General features: G+C 39.9%; 1 protein-coding gene across 3 annotated transcripts in view; it reads right to left on the bottom strand.

The window, feature by feature from the left end:
• CRIM1 (cysteine rich transmembrane BMP regulator 1) overlaps positions 1 to 21748 on the bottom strand; it is a 269320-nt gene that overhangs the window by 222554 nt on the left and 25018 nt on the right. For 2 of the 3 annotated variants that reach the window (XM_061624693.1, XM_061624691.1), the window contains exon 2: positions 13172 to 13342. The exons of the other annotated variant lie outside the window; for it this stretch is intronic. In XM_061624693.1, coding sequence (XP_061480677.1) covers positions 13172 to 13342 — 171 coding nt within the window. The remainder of the gene's footprint in view (positions 1 to 13171; positions 13343 to 21748) is intronic. 3 annotated transcript variants of the gene reach the window in all.

Here is a 21748-nt window from a genome sequence, read left to right as displayed (position 1 = left end):
AGCCAGCATATGCCAAGTTAGATAGTGTTCTATTGCGGTCTGATAGAAATGGAGCCTCAGAAAATAAAGTCCCATTTTAAGATGGTATAAATTCCTCCAGTTTTAAGATCATGCTCTTGAATGGCTAAATTCAGTATTCTCCAATGTACTCAAAAGCAAAGGTGGCCATGTTTGCCCATAAGAAAAACAAACACCAAATCCACAGCAGGACAAAAAGGACCATCCAAACGTGCACAAAACCCATCATCATGCATCATGCATGCATGCAGGTCTGCTCAACTGCAGACCTGGGAAGCCACCACACTACTCTCAGCTAAACACAGACACACACAGTTTTAACATCCTGCCTTTTGAAAAGTTCTGGGGAATTCAAAAGCTTGCTCACTATTGTGACATTTTAGTTGCTCCTGATAAAGAAAACTGTAGATTAAAACATAATATTGCTTTAAACATGTTGCTGAAGTTTTTGTGGAATCAATTGTAGAACCCATGCTATTTCTCCACTGCAGAAAGCCACATTTATTATTATTATTGTTAATTTTATTAGTTTTTTCCCCAAACTTATTAAAACATTTCTCTCAAGCTGATCTCCTGAAATAAATTATTTAATTATGTTTAGCTACACACCAAAGGAATAAATATACTGCTTTCTGGAAAATATCTGCCTTAGCTACAATGGAACAGAAGAAGCAAAAACCAGCTCAAGTAACTGTGCCAAGTAATATGAAGACTCAAACCCAGATGCTAGAATGTTAAGCATTTCCTTTGCAACTATAACCTCCAGCCAAAGGTCAAAGAGAACATCTGACAGCCCATATATATTCTTAAGCCCTGCGAGAATATTTTATTTGTGTTTCCAGTACCATGCACCCACATGTACTGTGCTTAACAGGATTTGTTTGAACTCCTGTTCTTTAAAAAAATATCCTTACAATTTTGACACAATAAGTGTCAAGTGGTTTTTCTTCATAACAACTAGACAGATCCATTCTTAAGGCTTTGGGTATCTTAAAATGCTAGCATTTTTAAGAGAATAATGCTTATAATCTGAACATTTTAACTATGATTAAAAAAATTTAAAAGCTAGTGCCACTGAATTTAATACTTCTAATGAAAACCTAGAGAGCCTGTGTTTCTTGGCTAACATGATAAGGTTCAACAGAATACTACTGAGCTATTGATTAGCAATGCTGTCGTTGACAATTTCAAAGTTAGATCATTCGACAGCAGCCTTTCCCAACCAGTGTGCCTCCAGATGTTGTTGGACCACAATTCCCTTCTTTCCTGACCATTGGCAATGCTAGCTGAGGCTGATGGGAGTTGTGGTCCAACAACATCCGGAGGCACACTGGTTGGGAAAGGCTGTTCTACAGTACATGCAATGCTGGTATCAAGTCTACAGAGTGCTTTATTTCTTACAACAGTCTAAAGCTCAAACTAGCACTTTAAGGCAGCTAAGCACCTGTTCTTAGTTCTATCAGAGAATAAAGTCCATTGTCTCTAAACAACTTCACTTCTAAACCCGCAATGATCCTTCCCTTTCTTTTTCAAATTACATAACTATTTGAGGCTCCAATTTTCTCTCTCTCCGAGAAGAGTGCAAACAGAATTTTAAGGCTGACAAAAGTAGTAGCACAAAACAAATATAAAGTGCAAAACAACACTGTATGGCAACAAAGATAATATTTATGTTAATTGTAAAGGCATATTAACCACCCTAGTGACAATTTGCTGGCTCAAGCTATGCTAACAAACTGTTTTAGTGGATAGAACTGAATTACAATTCAACATTTTTGTAAGCTCTTTATTTAGGACAGAAGTGCCAGTAAATTCTGCCAAAACTGAAACTGCATCAAGTGTCAAATTTTCAGGAATATTCAGGGCCACTGTGTGTGGAGCACCAATGGTTAGATGAGGGTGAAACTAAATCTGGATAAAATGGAGGTACTATGTCTGGGGTAACCCAATACCCTGGGCAGAGGTTTGTAACAAGTCTTAAATAGGGCTGCAACCCCCAAAGGACATGTTTACAGTTTGGGAGTTCTCCTGGACTCAGCACTAACTGGGAGAGTTCAGATAGTGATGGTAACCAGAAGTACCTTTTATCAGCTGACAATGATATGCCAACTATGACCCTATCTGGGCAGGATGGAACTTGCCTCAGTTACCCATGCTCTAGTATAGCCTTTCCCAACCTTTGGGTACCCACATGTTGCTGGACGACAGTTCCCATAATTCCTGACCATTGGCCATGCTGGCTAGGGCTGATGGGAGTTGTAGTCCAGCAACATCTCAGGACTCAAAGATTGAGAAGGCTGATCTAGTGACATCCAGACTGGAGAACTATAAGGTGCTTTCCATGGGGCTTGTGATGCCTGGCTATCAGGAAAAGGTTCTACTTAAAGCCCTAAATAACTTCCAAGGCCCTACTGGTGTATCCACCAAGGAAGACAATGAATCTGGAGGACACAAAAGAGAGGGCTTTGAAACTGTTCTAATTGGGATTCAACAAGGTCATTCAGGCCTTCAAGTAATCATAAAAAGCTTATTTACCATGCATGACATATGTTCTTGGAGGTCACTGATTCATAGGGTCACCATAAGTCGTAATCAACTTGAAGGCACATAACAACGACAACAAATTTCATAATTTTAGCTCAATATTGTCTATAGCAGGGTCTTTCCCAGCTCCCAGCTGGAAATGGCAAGTATTGAACCTTGGGCTTTCTACATATGCAACATGTGTCCTTCCTAGGGCAGACCTAAGTAAAGATTATGCTCTCCTGCTACCTTTTCCCCAAGCCAACCTCCTGAATGGGCAGCACTACTTCTAGCATCAGAATACACTCTGAACAGAGTATGCTCTCCCCTCCCTCTCACCTCATTTTGGGCAGAATTTTAAGTGAAGAACTACTAGACATTCTGTGCAATTCTAGACACTAATATTGGGAGAGAAACAATTATCCGCAGTATTCTCCTTCCCTCTAGTTTTTGTTTGACAGTTTTTTAAGAATTCATGAAGAAAGAACACAGCACTTTCTAGTGCTAAAGATAGAAAAAGACCTGTCTCTGTGACCTTAGGCAATTCTGTAATACCCAAAATGTTCAACAGCTAAGATACCACATAACATTTCCAACTTGTAAGACTTTCCATGTGTTTGAAGTCCAGAAAAACAGGAATAGCTATAAAAAAGTACTGCCAGTTCTGTTTAAGCAAAAACACCTGAACTGAAATGGAATTAAGTCAATCTAAATCCAAGTACTATGGCTGCAATGGGCCACTGATTGCGCTACTGAACGTAATAAACGCATTTATAAAGCATAAAGATATGTTTTGACCATTATAGTAGCCCTTTCCACCCACAGTTCTTCAACCCTATTTCTTGAACTGCAAACCACTTTTACTAACTACATTTTGATCTCATCTTGTTACATCCAAGGAGTTCAAGGCAGTATACATGGTTCTAGCTTCAAGCTATACATCTAATAGCGGGAGTACTTTACATTTACTGCAGCAGTTTTCACAATATAACGTTTGGAAAGGTCAAGGTGTCTCTCTCAGAGAGAAAAGGACCCCAAGTAACATGCTAGTATCTTATACCATGTAGATGAGAGAGAAAAGTCTTAACACAAAAGAGTGGTAAAAATCCAGACTCTGGGCTGCATTCAACTAAGACCTACTTAGGGTAGTCCCACTAAAATTAATAAGTTATTAATGTCTATTAACTTCAATGACTCTGCTCTGAGTAAGACTAGTATTGAATATCACCAAGTACCATCCAACAGAATGAAAGATACCAAGAGCCCAATTTCCAAGTTCTCCCATTTTGAAAGCGATATATTCCCTGCACATGCAAGTTTACTTGTTGCTATGACAATTAAAAATATACTGGTTTGAAACTAAATAGAGCCTTCATGTTGCCTAGGATCACAACCCAAGATCTTTCACTATTCGGCCCACTTACTGCAATCTTATGCACACTTCTTTGGAAGAATGTCTCATTGAAACTTATATAGCTCCTAGGAGAATCTCATTTGAATGCTACATGCCATCTGAAGAATAACAAACTGCAGAATCCATTGTTTCAACATGTCAGCTTTCTCTCTCCCCCTTGCTTTTTTACGATCTAGATAGAACCTCAAAACTTGCATATTATTTGTAACGTTTCAACTAGCCTAATAAAGGTATTGTCCTCATGTGGATTTTGAACAAAGTGGGACTCGTTTCCAAGTAAACATGCAAGTAACAAATGCCTGGAACTTTCTAGAAACAAGTATTACTAATTCAAAAAGTGGTTTTCCATGAGTTGGAAATAAGTATTTGTCCTCTTTTAGGTTTTATTCTCTAAAAAGAAGAGTGCAAGCACCCATATGGGTTCAACGGACAATTCCAACATCTTCGGGACTCTATCAGTCACTGGACTCAGATCATAGTAAGAAGTCCACAGCCATTTTACTTACTCTATATGTTTATAATGGTTATACCCGCCCTGCTCCGCACGATTCATTTTTAAGCTACTGATTCATTTGTATTGAATTCACATTTCCTTTTAAATGACAAGCCTGTCCACATTTTATAAATGTCTAACCATGTAAGAAGCAAAAGGCCATGTGCATCAGCCCTCCCCCCTCCCTCAATCACACAACTTTCCCAACTGTGAAGTCCCCTTTAGACCTTCTTACTCAACTAGGGAAGGCTGGAGTTCAGGAGCAGGATTGGCACATGTAGCCACATCTCCAACATGGTTAGACATTTATAATGCCCAAACAGGGCATGGGTTGTTAAAGTATTACTTACTATAATTGATGTTTTAAAAGGAGAATGCTAAGCAGCTACTCAGTAGCACAAGTGCCAAGAGGCCAAGCAGTATTCATCCAGTGCTATGCTCTGAACACAGCTCAGTAGGTAAGAATGGAACCACTGCAATATGGTGCCTCCAATACTCATCCCACCAAATTGGTCCAGGAGGATACCATGGTCAATGGTATCAAAAACCACTGAGAGATGGCACAGAAGAGGGTCACACTACCAATCTCTCTCACAATAAAGGTTAACCATCAGGGCAACGAAGGCTGAATCAACTCCAAAGCCGGGTCTGAACGCAGATTGTAGTGGATCTGGTAATTAGTCTCATCCAGGAATGCCTGCGGTTGCTCCGCAGCCTCTCCTGATTTAGATATTATGGAATATCTCTACCACCTTTGGCAAGAAATGGCTGCTGGTGACTGGTCTAAAGTTATTACACTTCACTGAGTCCAGAGTTTATTTATTTATTTATTTATTATATTTATATACCGCCCCATAGCCGAAGCTCTCTGGGCAGTTTACAGTAACTAAAAACACATATACAAATTTAAAGCACATCTTTGAAAAACAATTTAAAACACAATTTAAACATTTAAAACAATTTAAAACACATGCTAAAATGCCTGGGAGAAGAGGAAAGTCTTGACCTGGCGCTGAAAAGATAAGTGATGGCGCCAGGCACACCTCGTCAGCAAGATCATTCCATAATTTGGGGGCCACCACTGAGAAGGCCCTCTCCCTTGTTGCCACCCTCCGAGCTTCCCTCCGAGTAAGCACCCGGAGGAGGGCCTTAGATGTTGAGCGTAGTGTATGGGTTGGTTCATATCGAGAGAGGCGTTCCATCAGGTATTGTGGTCCCAAGCCGTATACGGCTTTATAGGTTAAAACCAGAACCTTGAAGCGAGCTCGGAAACATACAGGCAGCCAATGCAAGCGGGCCAGAATCGGTTTTGTATGTTCAGACCGTCTGGTTCCTGTTACCAATCTGGCTGCTGCATTTTGCACAAGCTGCAGTTTCCGAGCTGCCTCAAAGGCAGCCCCACGTAGAGTGCATTGCAGTAATCTAACTTGGAGGTTACCAGAGCATGGACAACCAAAGCCAGGTTATCCCTGTCCAGATAGGGGCACAGCTGGGCCACCAACCGAAGTTGGTAGAAGGCACTCGGTGCCACCGAGGCTACCTGAGCCTCAAGAGACAGAGATGGTTCTAGGAGAACCCCCAAGCTACGAGCTGGCTTTTTAAGAACTGGATGCACTACCACCTCTTTGAGTTTCCTTGGGTTAATATTTGTATACTAATACCATTAACTGCTGGTCATTTATTCAAAGAGATCAGATAGATTAGGTTCTAGTAGATTAGATATTCATGACAAATTAGCAGCTAGATCCTATTGCACCAAAATGGAGTAATATTTTTTGAAACAGAGATCAGACAGCACAACCAAGTCACTTATATTTCAAGTATGCTAACATTAAGATCTAGAAGAAGACGAAATATATAAAACTATAATTCCTATGAATTTTAGGATTGTAATCGGTCAGGTGATACTATAAGCAAAGTTCTATCTTTCTTACTAACTGCAAGCTTTATAATACTTTAAAAAGTAAGAAATTTTCAAATAAAAAAAGAATTAATGATTATGATGCCACTGCACCCTCTGGCTACACCAATTTTTTAGAAAAAATTTGAACTGATCAAAATCATGGCATTTTGCTCATTGATAACTTCAGAATCCCAGGCCTCAGGCTATGGTCTGAAGGCACATGAGGCCAGCACCCTGCTGAATCTCAGCATGGTTAGGTCTGGTCAGTGAATGGATGGGAGACCACCTGGGAACCATATGTAAGCCGCCATGGGTTTCTATGATGAAAAGAAAGGCGGGGTATAAATGTAATAAATAATAATAAAATAATACATGCCATCTTCATAAATGAAACATGTTTTAAGAATGTCTGACTCCCATAATTTGAAGTAGATCCTACTTTGAAATACATGTGTGGCTTCAGTATAGGCTTGATAGAAAATAACAGGGACTGCATTCCTCATTGGAAATGTCTATAATGCCTGTATATGCATGCAGTTGTATGAATGCACATGCAAGCCAAAGTCTGTAGTTCAATCATATGAACAATCCAATTTATAAGAGGAGTAAAAGGTGGCTTTTCCTTGGGTTAATGTTTTAACTAGCCCTTTGACCACAAATATTCCACAAACTTCCAGAGAGAATTCATCTACATGCCATCACAAACTGAAGCCTGACAGCTATGAACTTAAAAGGTATTTGAAAAGAATTTGTTCTTATAATCTTGTGTTCCTTTAACAGACAAATGCTATAGTACCTGTTAAACCAGTTTTAGAGTTATTCTTTGCATGCCTGTAACTGAGTATGTTATACAGGCTTTTAAAAGCTGTGCTTTAACTCCTAGTGAACTCCTCCAAGTGTACTCCTCCAGAACTGTCAGATCTGAACAAACGCTCTTCCACATGTTACATCAGACTTAGGAATTTTGTGGATTTAGACCTGGAGTTATCAGGTACGAGCCATAAGGCCAAAGATTTTTTTGTACCAACTTTAAAGAAGTGACAATCCTTAAAGAGTTAAAAATATTTATAAGGTGCTGGACTACGACCTGGAAGACCAGGGTTTGAATTGCCACACAGCCATGAAACTCACTGGGTCATCTTGGGCCAGTCACTGCCTCTCAGCCTCAGAGGAAGGCAATGGTAAACCACCTCTGAATACCGCTCACCACAAAAACCCTATTCATAGGGTCGCCATAAATCGGGATCGACTTGAAGGCAGTCCATTTCCATTTTTCTTATCAGATGCATGGTGTTATCCTGAGTTATAGGTGACGGTGTACACACATACTCACACACATATATAGAAACACATGCACACATACTTGGAGGTGGAAGATTGTAAACAGTGATGTCAGAGGGAAATGAAATGCAGAAAGAACTCTTTGTCTTTATTCAATCTACAAATGATACAATTTATCAATGTTAATTCAGAAGTATCACTTTTTCTTCTAACTGAAATTCTAGAGATATAGAAAACCAAGTATCTTTAGCTATATCATTTTGTCACTGAACTACATCATCAGTTAAGCAACAAATGCATTAGGAAACAATCTAAAGTCGCAGTAGGACAATAACATTAGGACCACCAACTAAAATGTCACCAAGTAGTGAGCAAACTTTCAAGTTCTCCAGTTTTCTTTTTCAGACTAGATATTCAAGTTGCCATGGACTAATTAGCCTCAACCAGTATAAAGATGTGAAAGCGAGGAAGAGTACTGGCCAGTGTTTTTCCCCTCTCCCCATACCCCAATGAGGGGAAGAGACAGTCTTCACCCCATCTCCCTTAATAACATAATCTCTTCAATATGGTTTATATTCTTCCTTCCTTTCTCCCAATCATGTTCCCACAGTTCCTCCAAACTGCTCCCCCTTCCTTACCTCCACCCCAAGATTAATGAGATTGCTTTTCTTTTTCTTCTTCTAAAATGAAAATGTCAAACTGCTGGAAATTGGGCAACTTAGAGGTAACTACTGATGAAGGCACATGTACAGTAACTGGAACTAAGAGAACACCTCTAATGGGCCCCAAAAATAGTCTTCATAAAAATGTAAGAAGGAAGCCAGACTGTAAGTCATATGATCTTTGATGTTTATATACTAATGCCCAGCGTATGGGAAACTAACAGGATGAACCTGAACTCTTAATACAGGACGGTAAATATTACTTGATAGGTATAACTGAAACTTGGAGGGATGACTCCCATGACTGGAATACAGAAATTGAAGGATATAACTTGTTTAAAAAAACCCAGAAGCAATAGAAAAGGAGGTGAAGTCTCACTAAATGTTAAAAATATATATCCCTGCAGAAAATATATACAGGAGGATGACCTTGGTAGCCCCATTGAAAGCTTCAGGATTAAAATAAATGGGACAAGGAACATGGTGGTTAGAGTCCCAACCATCAAATCAAGAGGAAGACGAGCATAAAACTTTTCAAAGGCAAACTGCCAATGTTTCAGGGAGACATGATGTAGTAGTAAAAGGGGACGTCAATTACCCCAATTTCTTGCGAAACAAATTCTGCCAAACATGCCCCCTCCAAAAATTCCAGATGTGCTACTTCCTACAGAAAGTGGAAGAAGCAACTACAGGATCAACTATTCTTGACTTGATTCCGACCAACATAAATGACTTAGTGGATGACTTGGTAGTTACGGGAACTCTGGGGGAAAGTGACCATGTTATATGTGAGTTCTTGATTTTAAAGGGGAAAAGGTTTAGTGTAGTCACATGCATACCCTGGACTTCAGGAAAGCTGATTTTAATAAATTCAGAACAATGATAAGTAAGGTCCCATGGCAAGCAACCCTAATGAGAAAAGGAGTCCAGGATGGGTAAGAGTTTCTAAAAAAGGACATTCTAAAGGCACAATTGCAAACAATTTCAGTAAGGAAAAAAGAGAGAAGACAGCAGAAGAAGCCAATGCGGCTTCACAAAAAGCCTAGAGAGGACCTGAAAACAAAAAAGGACACATACAGGAAGTGGAAGGAAGGCCAGGCCACGAAGGAAGAGTATAGACTGGTAGCACAGAATTGCAGGGATGGCATCAGAAAGGCTAAAGCTGAGACTGAGCTGAGGTTAGTGAAGGATGCTAAAAACAACAAAAAAGCTTTCTTCAGGTATACGTATAATAAAAGACAGAGAAAAGAAAATGGTTCAGAAACACAATGAGGATGGTAAAATGATGCCAAAGAAAAGGCAGAAATGCTCAATTCCTACTTTGGCTCATTCTTCTCCCAAAAGAGGGTCTATGACCCTCCAGGGAAATGTAAACCACAAGTTGAAGGGGCAGGATTGCAGCTTGAGATTCGTAGACAATGGTCAAGGAATACTTAATTACTCTGAACAGGTTCAAATCTCCAGGACCTGATGAACTGCATCCTAGAGTAATGAAGGAGTTGGCTGAAGAACCCTCAGACCTACTGTCTTTTATCTTTTTGAACTGATGGAGGATGGGTGAAGTGCTGGATGACTGGAAGACGGCTAATGTTGTCCCTATCTTCAAAAAGGGCAAAAAAGAAGAACTTAGAAACTACAAAGCAGTCAGTCTGACATCAATCCCTGGGAAAATTCTGGGGCAGATTATAAAGCTTCAATCTGTAGCACCTTGAAAACAATGCAGTGATTACTAGAAGTCAACATGGATTTGTCAAGAACAAATCCTGCTAAACTAATCTCATCTCATTTTTTTGAACCTCCCTGGTAGACTGTGGGAATGCTGTGGACATAATGCATCTCAACTTCAGCAAAGCTTTTGACAAAATGGCCTATGATATTCTGATTATCAAGTTAGCTAAATGTGGGCTGGATGGAACAGGTGGATCCAGGGTTGGCTAAGAATTGTACTTAAAGAGTGCTTATGGGGGGAGGTAGCAAGCAGGGTACTGCCGGGCTCAGTCATGGGACCAGTGCTCTTCAAAAAATTTATTAATGAGGAGGAGGTGCAGAGAATGCTTATCAAATTTGCAAATGATACAAAATTGAGAGGGATAGCTAATACCCTGGAGGAGAGAAACAAAATTCAAAGTGATCTCAAAGTGATCTTTATAAGGTTGGAGCATTGAAATTTAACAGGGATAGGTGCAAAGTTCTCCACCTAGGAAAAAGAAACCAAATGTACAATTATAAGATGAGGGACACTTGGCTCAGCAATACTACATGTGAGATGGATAGAACTGTTGTTGATCACAAGCTGAATGTGAGACAACAGTGTGATGTGGCTGCAAAAAGGCCAATGATATTTTAAGCTGCAGTAACATAAGCATAGGTTCCAAATCACGTGAAGTACTAGTTTCCCTGTACTCAGCAATGGTTATGCGTCATCTTGACAAATGAGTCCAGTTCTGGACACGGCACTTTAAGATGGATGCAGACAAACTGGAGGAGATTCAGAGGAGGGCAACAAGGATGATCAGGCAAGTGGAAACAAAGCCCTATGAGGACAGACTGAAAGAACAGGTCATATTTAACCTTGAGAAGAGAAGACTGAGGGGAGATACGATAGCACTCTTCAAGTACTTGAAAAGTTGTCACACAGAGGAGGACCAGGATCTCTTCTTGATCATCCCAGTGTGCAGGACACAGAATAATGGTCTCAAGGTACAGGAAGTCAGATTTCAACTGATCATCAGGAAAAAACCTTCTAACTGTTGGAGCGGTGGGACAATGGAACCAATGATCCTGGGTCACCACCACCAGAGCTTCCAAGAGAGGTGGAATTACCAGAGGGGGACTGTAGGGAAGGAGGTGGTCTTTCAGATATTTGGGATCTAAGTCGTTTAGGGCTTTAAATACTAACATGAGCACCTTGAACTAGACCCAGAAACTGGCAACTAATGCAGCTGATTTAAAAGGAACCCCTGCCAGTAATGTGGCTACTTCATTTTGGACCAGTTGAAATTTCCAAGTCTTCTTCAAGGGCAGCCCCACGAACAGCGCATTCCAATCATCCTTTCTGGAAGTTACCAGAGCATGAAGCACTGTGGCCAAGTCTTCTCTGTCCAAAAGGGGCCAGAGCTGGAAAAAGGCACTCCAAGGCACTGAGACAACCTGACGCTCCAGTGACAGTGCTGGATCAAGAAGGACCCCCAGGTTGCTGCTTCAAGGAAAGAGCAACCCAATACAGAACAGGCCATCTTCCCACCTCCTGGACATGAGAACTTTGGGCACAACACTCTGGGCTCCTGCTGGGAGGAAGGGTGGGATATAAATCAAACAACAACAACAACAACACCTCTGTCTTTTCAGGATTCAGCCTCAATGTATTTACCCACATTCAGACCATCACTGCCTCCAAGCACAGGTTGAATACCTCAACTGCCTCTCCCGATTCACACAGAATAGAGGTACTGCTGGGTGTCATCTGCTTATTGATGGCACTTCACTCCAAATCTCCAGTTGACAGCTCCCAGTGGCTTCATGTAAATAGCATGGGGAACAAGATGGAACCTGCAGAACACCACAGGATGATTCCCATGGTGCTGAACAGTAGCCTCCCAAAACTACTTTTTGGAAGTTGCTCTGGAGGTATGAGTGGTACCACCTTTGAAAAATGAAAAAGTACTAAAGATCAGTTTGGTCTATGACTGTAAATAAAAATCAATCAATCAATCAGTACTAAAGACTCCAAACATATAGTTTATGATAATTTCGGATTATAGTTTAGCTGTCAGATCCTATATACTCTTTCCTTTATTGTAGAACAATTTCAATAATGAAGAATTACAAAGTCAAGTATTCCTAACAGGATTGAATTTTACCTTAAAGCAGCTATTTCAAGTCACAATACACACACACACAGTGGATGTTCATAGCTGGTAGCAGATTATTCCAACAACAGTGTCACACATGGCATTTTTTCTACCTGGCAACATTCTGTCTAAATATACTTTTCCTAAGAGACACAAGTAATTATTTTTCTATATGGGTACAAGTCACGAAGCTGGTGTTCCCCAGCTATGATGATCTCCAGGTAGGCAATGTGCTATGTAACACTGGCCATATGAGGATGCACTGGACAACTTATGCTACTAACATTTCTACCTGGCTGGAAAGACAGAACAAGGAAAATAAACGTATAATCTTTCAGAACCTTTAGACAGAAGAGTATGAAATGTTAATCCCAACTTGTTTTAACTGGTCTAACATGAGAACATATTTGATTCAAAACTTTAAAAATTAAGGTATGTGCACTTTCTAGGGTGCTGTTAATTTTTTTCCACCGTATTTGAGATGTCTCATACACCAAGTATGAAAATCAAGATACTTCTACAACACATTTTTAAAATGACAAGTTTGCTCCAGCTGTCCAAGAATGCTCACCTATAATGTACAACGAAGTCTCAACATGTATCCCAGCAGGCAACAAACAACAGAACACAATTGTTTCAATCTTCTCCATTCGTAGATTTCATTTATCCTTGGATTGGGGGAGGAGATCCTTTCCAGTGGTAACCAGGAATATAAGTGCATGTAGCTACATCATTAGTAAGTAAACTCCTCAGATCAGCATGCCTTTTTTACCATGATAAAAGTCATCTTCCTTATTCAGGATACACAGCCAAACAAAATACCCAACACTGATTATTCACTTACCACAAGAGATAAAAGTTTTAATCATTAAAGTCAATCACAAAAGCAGAAACATGTGCCACCACTATTGATATAACATTTCCTTCCAACAAGCATGCAAGAGAGAATAAAGAATTAAATCTTAGGCCTTTAAGGTGATGTGCCAAAAATAATTACAAATTGAATACTAGTGAATACAGACTTACCTTCAATCCTTTTTAAAGCTGACTGGCAAGTATCCCGGCTTGGAAACTCAAAGGGATTACTACAGGTCCTAATAGTATCACATTCGCATTTTCCATTGATTATATTGCAGCCTGTTATGAGGTTTTCATTGCAAGGCTCAAATCCAAGTAGCTGATCATCCCAGTTTTCATCTAAAAACCAAAATGAAACAACTATAATACCAGTAGGTCATTGATTTGTTTCATTTATTTTGCTGAACACCTACACATCTAAATGTAAATATCAAATTAAGATTTAGTCTACTATGAAGTTCTGTACAGTTCACATGTCATGTCTATATAACTGCACAACCATTTTTTTTTTTTGCAAAACTGTGCATGAACCTTAAGGTGTTTCTAGCACCTGTAACAAAATAGAGAATCCTAAACACTAGGGAAAGACACAGGCAACACCCTTTATTTTTGTCACAACCTCAATTATGAACAAAAGGGAATAATGTTCCAGCGGTTTTCACTACCCACGAAGACCCAATTAGTGTCCCTGTGAAAGGCGGCTAAGCAATTCGAAGTATCAGGAGCTTTTAAGGAGAGATGCATACAAAATAATATGACTTTCATTTACCCACAAACAGTTCCACAACATTGCTTCCCAGATATTCTAATCTGCAGAAAAATAAAAGATCTGCAATACACTTCCACTTCTCCACTCAATTAGACCCTATCCACTATTGAATTACTGTTTATCTAGCACCTGCATCATTTCCTGTAACAACTCCGGAAATCAGAGCTAAACTACATACAACATGGATTTGCACATGGCATGTGTTGAGGTTAGGATCCACAAAATTTTGACAACTATTATTTACATTTTACATTTTTGGAAATAGTTTCATAGAGTTAATTAGAAACATAACAAACGTAAGTCAAGTTGAGGAACTGAATAGGATACAATACTGGTCCAAACATTGAAAAATTATACTGAACATTTTTAACTTGAAGGTGCATTAACTTTATTATCAGATGACTATCCCTAGGAAATACATATTTACTGTACATCTCCTTGGGTTTCCAAAAATCAGCATGTTAACAGTTTCTGCCACTATTCAAATCTAAATAATGTAGAGCAACTATATGTTACTGAGTTGCCATTAGGAATGAGGGAGAAATCTGATTCCGTTCGTACTTAAAGATGAACCTAGGTAATTCATACTTTTCAAAACAATATGCAAACTGAAACCCAGCAATCCCTCAGAATTTGCACTTCTTCAAATTTTGGAGTACATATCATCAGCCAAGCAATGTATTCAAAAATGCACATACTAGGAGAAAGTGTGTCTATAAATGCAAATATTAATGAAAATAGACAAAAAAGCATTATATTAACAGAAATTGCTTTGCAAAGATATGGATACTAAGAGACATTCAGTGACGAATTTTCATGAGGACCTTTTTTTTCCACAAACTGATGTGGAAATGTGAACTGAACTTAACACTTGGGGGGGGAAAGAAACTAAAATTGGCAGGTTTGTTCATCCCTAGTTATCATATGTTAAAATATTTAGAAGTATTCTAATAAAAATAATTTCCAAGTAAAGCTTTGGATTTGCTTGAATGTAGTATTTCAGAAGCAAAAGGACATTAATTTCTAAACCTCCCACACACACAAAAAATATTTCAGTTCAACTATTTTTGGCTATTACAAAAACTTTTAAAGAATGCAAGATCTTGGTATCATTTCTTTCCTGAGTGTAAGTCGAACATGCTAAATTAGATCTCAATCAATTTACAGCAGTGGAAGATTGTCTTGAAAGCCTACATCACTGATGATGTAATACAGTTTCAAAAATATTAAGCTATACATAATTTTCCAATTATTGAAAATAATTAATTTTTTTCAAGGTGTTAAGATGAAAAAGCAGGTGTCAGTTTTCTAACAGGCTTAGTGAGAATGGCAGGCCAGGCAGAATATACAACTGCAGCTTCTCACTGGATCCATGAATACAGTCAAAATTGTAAAATTCACTCAGCCATACAATATTGAAAGCAAAGGAATACTGATGGTAGGGAAAGAGAAAAATTCATAGTTATGTTATGACCAGCTGCTACTGACTGAAGAACAGCAGTTGTTACCACCTGGAGCCCCCCCCCCGCCCACTCAACATAGAGTCACTTCCCAGTGCCAAAGCTGAGATTTGAAAGAATCCTCAAATCACAGCACTACTGGGATTGATTGAGTATGCTGCTGGGGCGCTGTCAGCAAACTTTGGAATGAGCACTGGATCGGAGGCAGCACGCTCCAAATTCCCTTTGATGTCACTATTCCCATGATTAAACAATGTACCAGACCAAACCTGGGCAGAGCTAAGTGTGGCGAAGCCCACTGGAATCAATCAATGGATTTAAGGTATAACTGGATTGTTAACACACAGAGAAGTAACTCCCACAGCGTTTAGTGTCTTAAAGGTCCACAGCTGCCCAGGGCTATATGTTATGGATATGGTTGATAAGAATGCTTGAGAGCGAGGTTTGCATGTCCAAGAGTGCTAAGGATATGTTTGGAAGATGTTACCGACAGGTGGTGTGTGTGGAGTGAGTGCAGCTTCTACCTCACTTATTTTTTTCAGTCAGTTATGCTACTTTATATGTGGGAGGTTTTTTTTTTATGTTGAAGAGAATATATTGTTTTCCTGTTATGCTGCTTTAAACTGTCGTGAGCCCTGCCGCAGGGGTGGTGGACTGACGAGAACGAAGCGGAGAAGGTCTTAGAGTGGGATGGTCGAGCTGGTGAAGGGCCGAGCGGAGAGTTGGACTCAGAAGGCACCTCAGCTCTGGACTTTGACAGTTCAACCCCAGCAGCTCCAGTTATCCCTGTGGAGAGTCAACCTGACCAGCCAGTTGTTTCCCACCCTGACGCTTCCCCTCTCCCTGTGCCCACATTGCCCGCAAGCAGCCCTCCTCCCTCTGAGGGAGAAGAGGGGACAGTGATGGGTGCTCCTCCTTCACCTTGCAACAGACACAGTGGAGGTGGAGTCTTTGCCTGCGAGTATGCTCCCGACAGTGACAGTTAGGACATGTAAATAAGGTGCCCAGTCAGCCTCACTTAAGCCGAGGGGGGTGGGAGAGTAGTTACTGAGTCAACGTCTTAGTGCAGCAAACCCATTTTTCTACTGATATTCTGGTAGACATTTCCAGATTGTTCTAACTGAGCAATTATTTTATATATCTGTCCTTGTGACTGGTTGGCAGCTGAAATCTGTAACTTGAAATTTGTACAGTCTTAGTGAACCATATCATTGCCCTAGTTTAGTTATTACATGTCAATGTTAAGATACTGGTAACTGTTCTTGAAGCATTTCATCTTTAACTTGAAGGTTTTACTACTTCCTCCTTTATCAAGCCCCGCAGTTCAATTAACCCCCATGGTTTCATACCTCCCATAGTTTCATATTTCCTAATAATTATTTCATTTCACATTTGATATTATTAAAAAACCACAGTGATATATGACAACTGTGAACTAAGCTTGCTGTTAAACTATTTGCAAACTGCATAAACATGATTCATGAGTGATAGTGCTTGAATCAATAAATGAGGTCCCTCCTAGTGTTATAATAAAGGATATTTTTTATTCTGGTGGATAATTTTGTTCTCTGCAGTTCTCTGCAACTGTTAAATTTTAAACCATATCATTAGATGTCCAAGAGCAGCAGCATAATGTTTTACATTAGGAAATCAGCTCTCCTGATGTTTGTTGACTAAGCATTTTCAATGTAATTCTGGGTTTCTTGCCTGCCCATAAAAAATTTAACAGAAGTTCCTGCCATTTTAAAATCATTATTTCCTTTTAATATAATGTTTTGTAATGGAAATAAAATACAAGGCATGATATTTATTTTTTATGATGGAATTCCTACCTACCCATGAGAGTTTAGAACTGTCCCAACTCGATAAATCTTTTCTTACATCCTGAATTAATGTAGAGTGGTTATATTTAATTAAATCTTCCACATCCTGGGTAACCCAGATTCCCAAATATCTATTTGGGTTTCTTTCTATGGAATAAGGTAACATTTTCCAAGTATCTGTTATAGACCTCTGCTTCTGATAACCAATCCATTCCAAATTTTGCAACTTTATCTTATACCCAAATATAAATTTACTTAAACATGAAGTATATTTAAGAGTGGCTCAATGTGAGTAAGCAAACAGGAGTTTGGCAGCAGAAGTGTAGTGAGGAACTGACAAAGGCAAAGAGGTGAGTGATCTTGAGTAACCCCAGGGGGCTGCCTGTTCAGAGACACCTTGTACTGACCATATGCTCAGCTGGATAGGTGGAAAAGCTGAAGGGCTCCACAGCAGTTTGAGCAGAAGTGATGTGTTCTGACAGCTGTTGGTTGAAGGGGTATGGCCTGATAACTGCTGAGTGCAACTATCAGTAACTGTGTTTCTAGACGCTTAACTGAGCAAAAGCTGCCTCAGCTGGTCTACAAGTGATACAAGTGAGCCAGCTCTCAGAAAGTGAGCAAAAAGGGAGAGCTAACAGGAGTTTGACAGCGGAGTTCGGAGGGGGAGATCAAGGAGGAGGTCCCTAACAAAATATTTGTCTTGTCGCATGCATTAAATACCAGTGAGACTCTTCCATTAACCTTCAAGGAGGACAGGACAAAGTGCAGGCTATTCCAATACAAATAGAAAGATAGAAACAAAATAATAGATACAATGGCTGAAAAGGATACTCCAGTGGTGGTGACCTGCAAGGTATGTGCAATTTTTTCTTGCCTGAGAACAACATGGTGTACACATGCAACAGGTGCAAGCTGGTTGCACTGTTGGAAGAAAAAATGAGAAGCCTGGAGCAGCAGATTGCCACACTCAAAAGTATAAGAGAAGACGAAGACTTCTTAGACTGAATGCTGGGACAACAACAGCAAAGAGAAGTATTGGAGGTGGAACAACAACAGCAAGTTGAAGCAGAAGAGGAGAGTGTTGAAAGGAACAATGAAGTGGAAGAAACTCTGTGAAAAAGGGTGACAGGATCAGAAGAGCTAAAAGACACTCTGCACCGGTGGAACTATGGAACTGCTTTCAGCCACTTGAGGATGAGACTGGAGGATAGCCTGCAAAGGAAGAATTAGACACCCCACAGGGCAGTGAGCGAGAGGCTTAGCTCAGTAAAGCAGAGGCAATCAAACCATGCACAACAAGAAGAGAAGAGGAGGAGTAGAATACTCCCTACTGTGTGGGATTGAAACCCAAGTATGCTGAGAAGACCTATGGACTCACCAGGTATGTTGTCTCCAGGGAGGACAGATTAGAGATGTGACTGAAGGTTTACTAACACTCATAAAGCCCACTGACATGTATCCCTTTCTTCTCATCCATGTCTGAATGAATGATACTGCCAAGCATAGCTATGAAGAAATCACATCAGACTTTGAAGCTCTGGAAAGCAAACTTGAGGACTTTGGGGCCCTGATAGTTTTTCTCATCCATCCTCCTGGTACTTAGAAGAGGAGTAGAAAGGGAAAGAAAAATACACCAGGAGAATAATCAACTACGAAGGTAGCGCCAACATGAGAGATTTGGATTCTGGGACCACAGACTACACTTCCCAGAAAACAGACTGCTGGCAAGTGATGGGTTGTACCTCACAAGGACTGGGAAGAATGTGTTTGGCCACAACTTTGAGAACTTCATCAGGAGGGCTTTAAACTGAATCCTAAAGGGGAGGGAGACGTAAACTTGGAGGTAACGATTGACAAAGGCTTATGCATAGTTAACAGGAACAGAGAACAGCTGTCATGGGGCCCAATAATAGTCTTTATAAAGATGAAGGAAGGAAGCCAGACCATAAATCGCATGGTCTTCGATGTCTGTATAACAATGCCCAGAGTATGGGAAACTAACAGGATGAACTTGAACTCTTAATACAGGAGGGTAAATAAGACTTGATAGGTATAACTGGGTGGGATGACTCCCATGACTGGAATATAGCAATTATCCAATACTTGTTCAAAAAGAACCGAAGAAATAGAAAGGGATGCAGAGTTGACTATATGTTAAAAATACATCTCTCTGCATAGAAATAAATGAGAAGGAGCTTGATAGCCACATCAAGAGCATGTGAATTAAAATTAATGGGATAATAAAAATCGGAGTCTACTATCGACCATCCAATCAAGGAGGATGAAACTTTTGAAAAAACAAATTGCCAATGTTTCAGGGAGGCCTGATCTACTAGTAATAGGAGGCTCCAATTACCCCAATATCTGTTGGGAGACATATTCTGCCAAACACTGCCCCTCCAAAAAATTCCTGACTTGTGTTGCTAATAACTTTCTCCTACAGAAAATGGAGGAAGGGACTACAGGATCAACTATCCATGTCTTGATTCCAACCAACAGAAATGACTTAGTGGATGAAATGGCAGTTACAGGAACTCTGGGGAAAAGTGACCATGTTATACGTGAGTTCTTGATTTTAAAGGAAGCAAAAGTTTAGTGTAGTCACATGCACACCCTGGACTTCAGGAAAGCTGATTTTAATAAACTCAGAACAATGATAGGTAAGGTCTCATGGCAAGCAACTCAAATGAGAAAAGGAATCCAAGATGGGTAAGAGTTTCTAAAAAATGAAATTCTAAAGGCACAATGAGAGCCAGTGTAGTGTAGTAGTTAAGGTGTTGGACTACAACCTGAGAGACCAGGGTTCGAATCCCCACACAGCCATGAAGCTCACTGGGTGACCTTGGGCCAGTCACTGCCTTTCAGCCTCAGAGGAAGGCAATGGTAAACCCCCTCTGAATACCATTTACCATGAAAACCCTATTCATAGGGTCACCATAAGTTGGGATCGACTTGAAGGCAGTCCATTTCTATTTTCAAAGGCACAATTGCAAACTATTCCAACAAGGAAAAAAGGGGGAAGACAGCAGAAGAAGCCAATGTGGCTTCACAAAAAGCTGAGATGACCTGAAAACAAAAAAGGACACATATAGGAAATGGGAGGAAGACCAGGCCATAAGGGAAGAGTACACACAGGTAGCACAGAATTGCAAGGATGACGTCAGGAAGGCTAAAGCTGAGAATAAGCTGATTAGCGAGGAATGCTAAAAGCAGCAACAACAAAAAAGCTTTCTTCAGGTACATCCATAGTAAAAGACAGAGAACAGAAATGTTGATTCAGCAATTCAATGAGGATGACACAATTATAACAGATGCCAAGGAAAAGGCAGGAATGCTCAATTCCTACTTTGGCTCAGTCTTCAAAAGAGGGTCTACAACCCTTCTAGCAAATGAAAAGTACAAATTAAAGGTGCAGAATTGCAGCTTGAGGTCAATAGATAAATGGTGAGGGAATACCTAATTACTTTGAATGAGTTCAAAGATGGAGGATACTTGGTTCAGCAATACTATATGTGAGAAGGATCTTGGAATTGTTGTTGATCACAAACTGAATATGAGCCGACAGCGTGATTTTATTTATGTATTTTACTAGATTTATATCCTGCCCTTCCTCCCAGTAGGAGCCTGTAAAATGTGATGTGGCTGCAAAAAAGGCCAATGCTATTTTAGGCTGCATTTTATTTTAGGAAGCAGTTTCCAGTTCACGTGAAGTACTTGTTCACCTCTATTTGGCACTGGTTATGCCTTATCTTGTGTACTTCATCCAGTTCTGGACAGGGCACTTTAAGATGGATGCAGACAAACTGGAACAGGTTCAGAAAAGGGCAACAAGAATGATCAGGGAACTGGAAATACAGCCCTGTGAGGAGAGACAGAAAGAACTGGGCATGTTTAGCCTTGAGAAGCGACGACTGAGGGGAGATATGATAGCACTCTTCAAAATACTTGATAGATTGTCACACTGAGGAGGGCCAGGATCTCTTGTCGATCATCCCAGAGTGCAAGACACAGAATAATTTATTTATTTTAATTGTAAAGAAATTTGTATACTGCTATTTCGTTAAAAACCACCACCACCACCATAGAATAAAAACAATAAAAATACAATAAAAACAAGAGCTCAAGCTACAGGGAGCCAGATTTTGGCTCAACATCAGGAAAAAATTCCTAACTATTAGTGCAGGACAACAATGGAACCAAAGACACAGGGAGATAGTGGGTTCTCCAACCCTGGAGGCATTCAAGAGGCAGCTGGACAGCCATCTGTCAGGTATGCTCTACGTTGGATTACTGCATTGAGCAGGTGGCCCCTTCCAACTCTACTATTCTAGGATTTTTTTTTGTTTCTCAAAATCAGAATGCCATCTACATAAAGAATGACTTAAGTGATTATCTCTTATTTTCAACCTCATGATTCCTTGATCTATTCCAACAACTAATTTAATCCCCCCTTTTTACCTCATTTATAAATATTGAGGCTGTCAGATGGCATAAATCAGTTTGATCCATGAAATGAAATCTTTCCCAAGTCTCATTTTTGCAGAACCTATAATAGATACCTCCATTCTACTCTATCAAACATTTTCAGCATCTATAAACAGTCCATATGGAGTTTTATTTAAAAAATCAAATGCCATTTTATCATTCTTAAAGACACCCTGCTTGACCATCCTTGATATTTACTTATAAATTT

Source organism: Rhineura floridana, chromosome 4, assembly GCF_030035675.1.
Source record: "Rhineura floridana isolate rRhiFlo1 chromosome 4, rRhiFlo1.hap2, whole genome shotgun sequence".
Taxonomy (NCBI): domain Eukaryota; kingdom Metazoa; phylum Chordata; class Lepidosauria; order Squamata; family Rhineuridae; genus Rhineura; species Rhineura floridana.
Note: the sequence above shows the minus strand (reverse complement) of the source record. Positions and strands in the feature narration are given on the sequence as shown.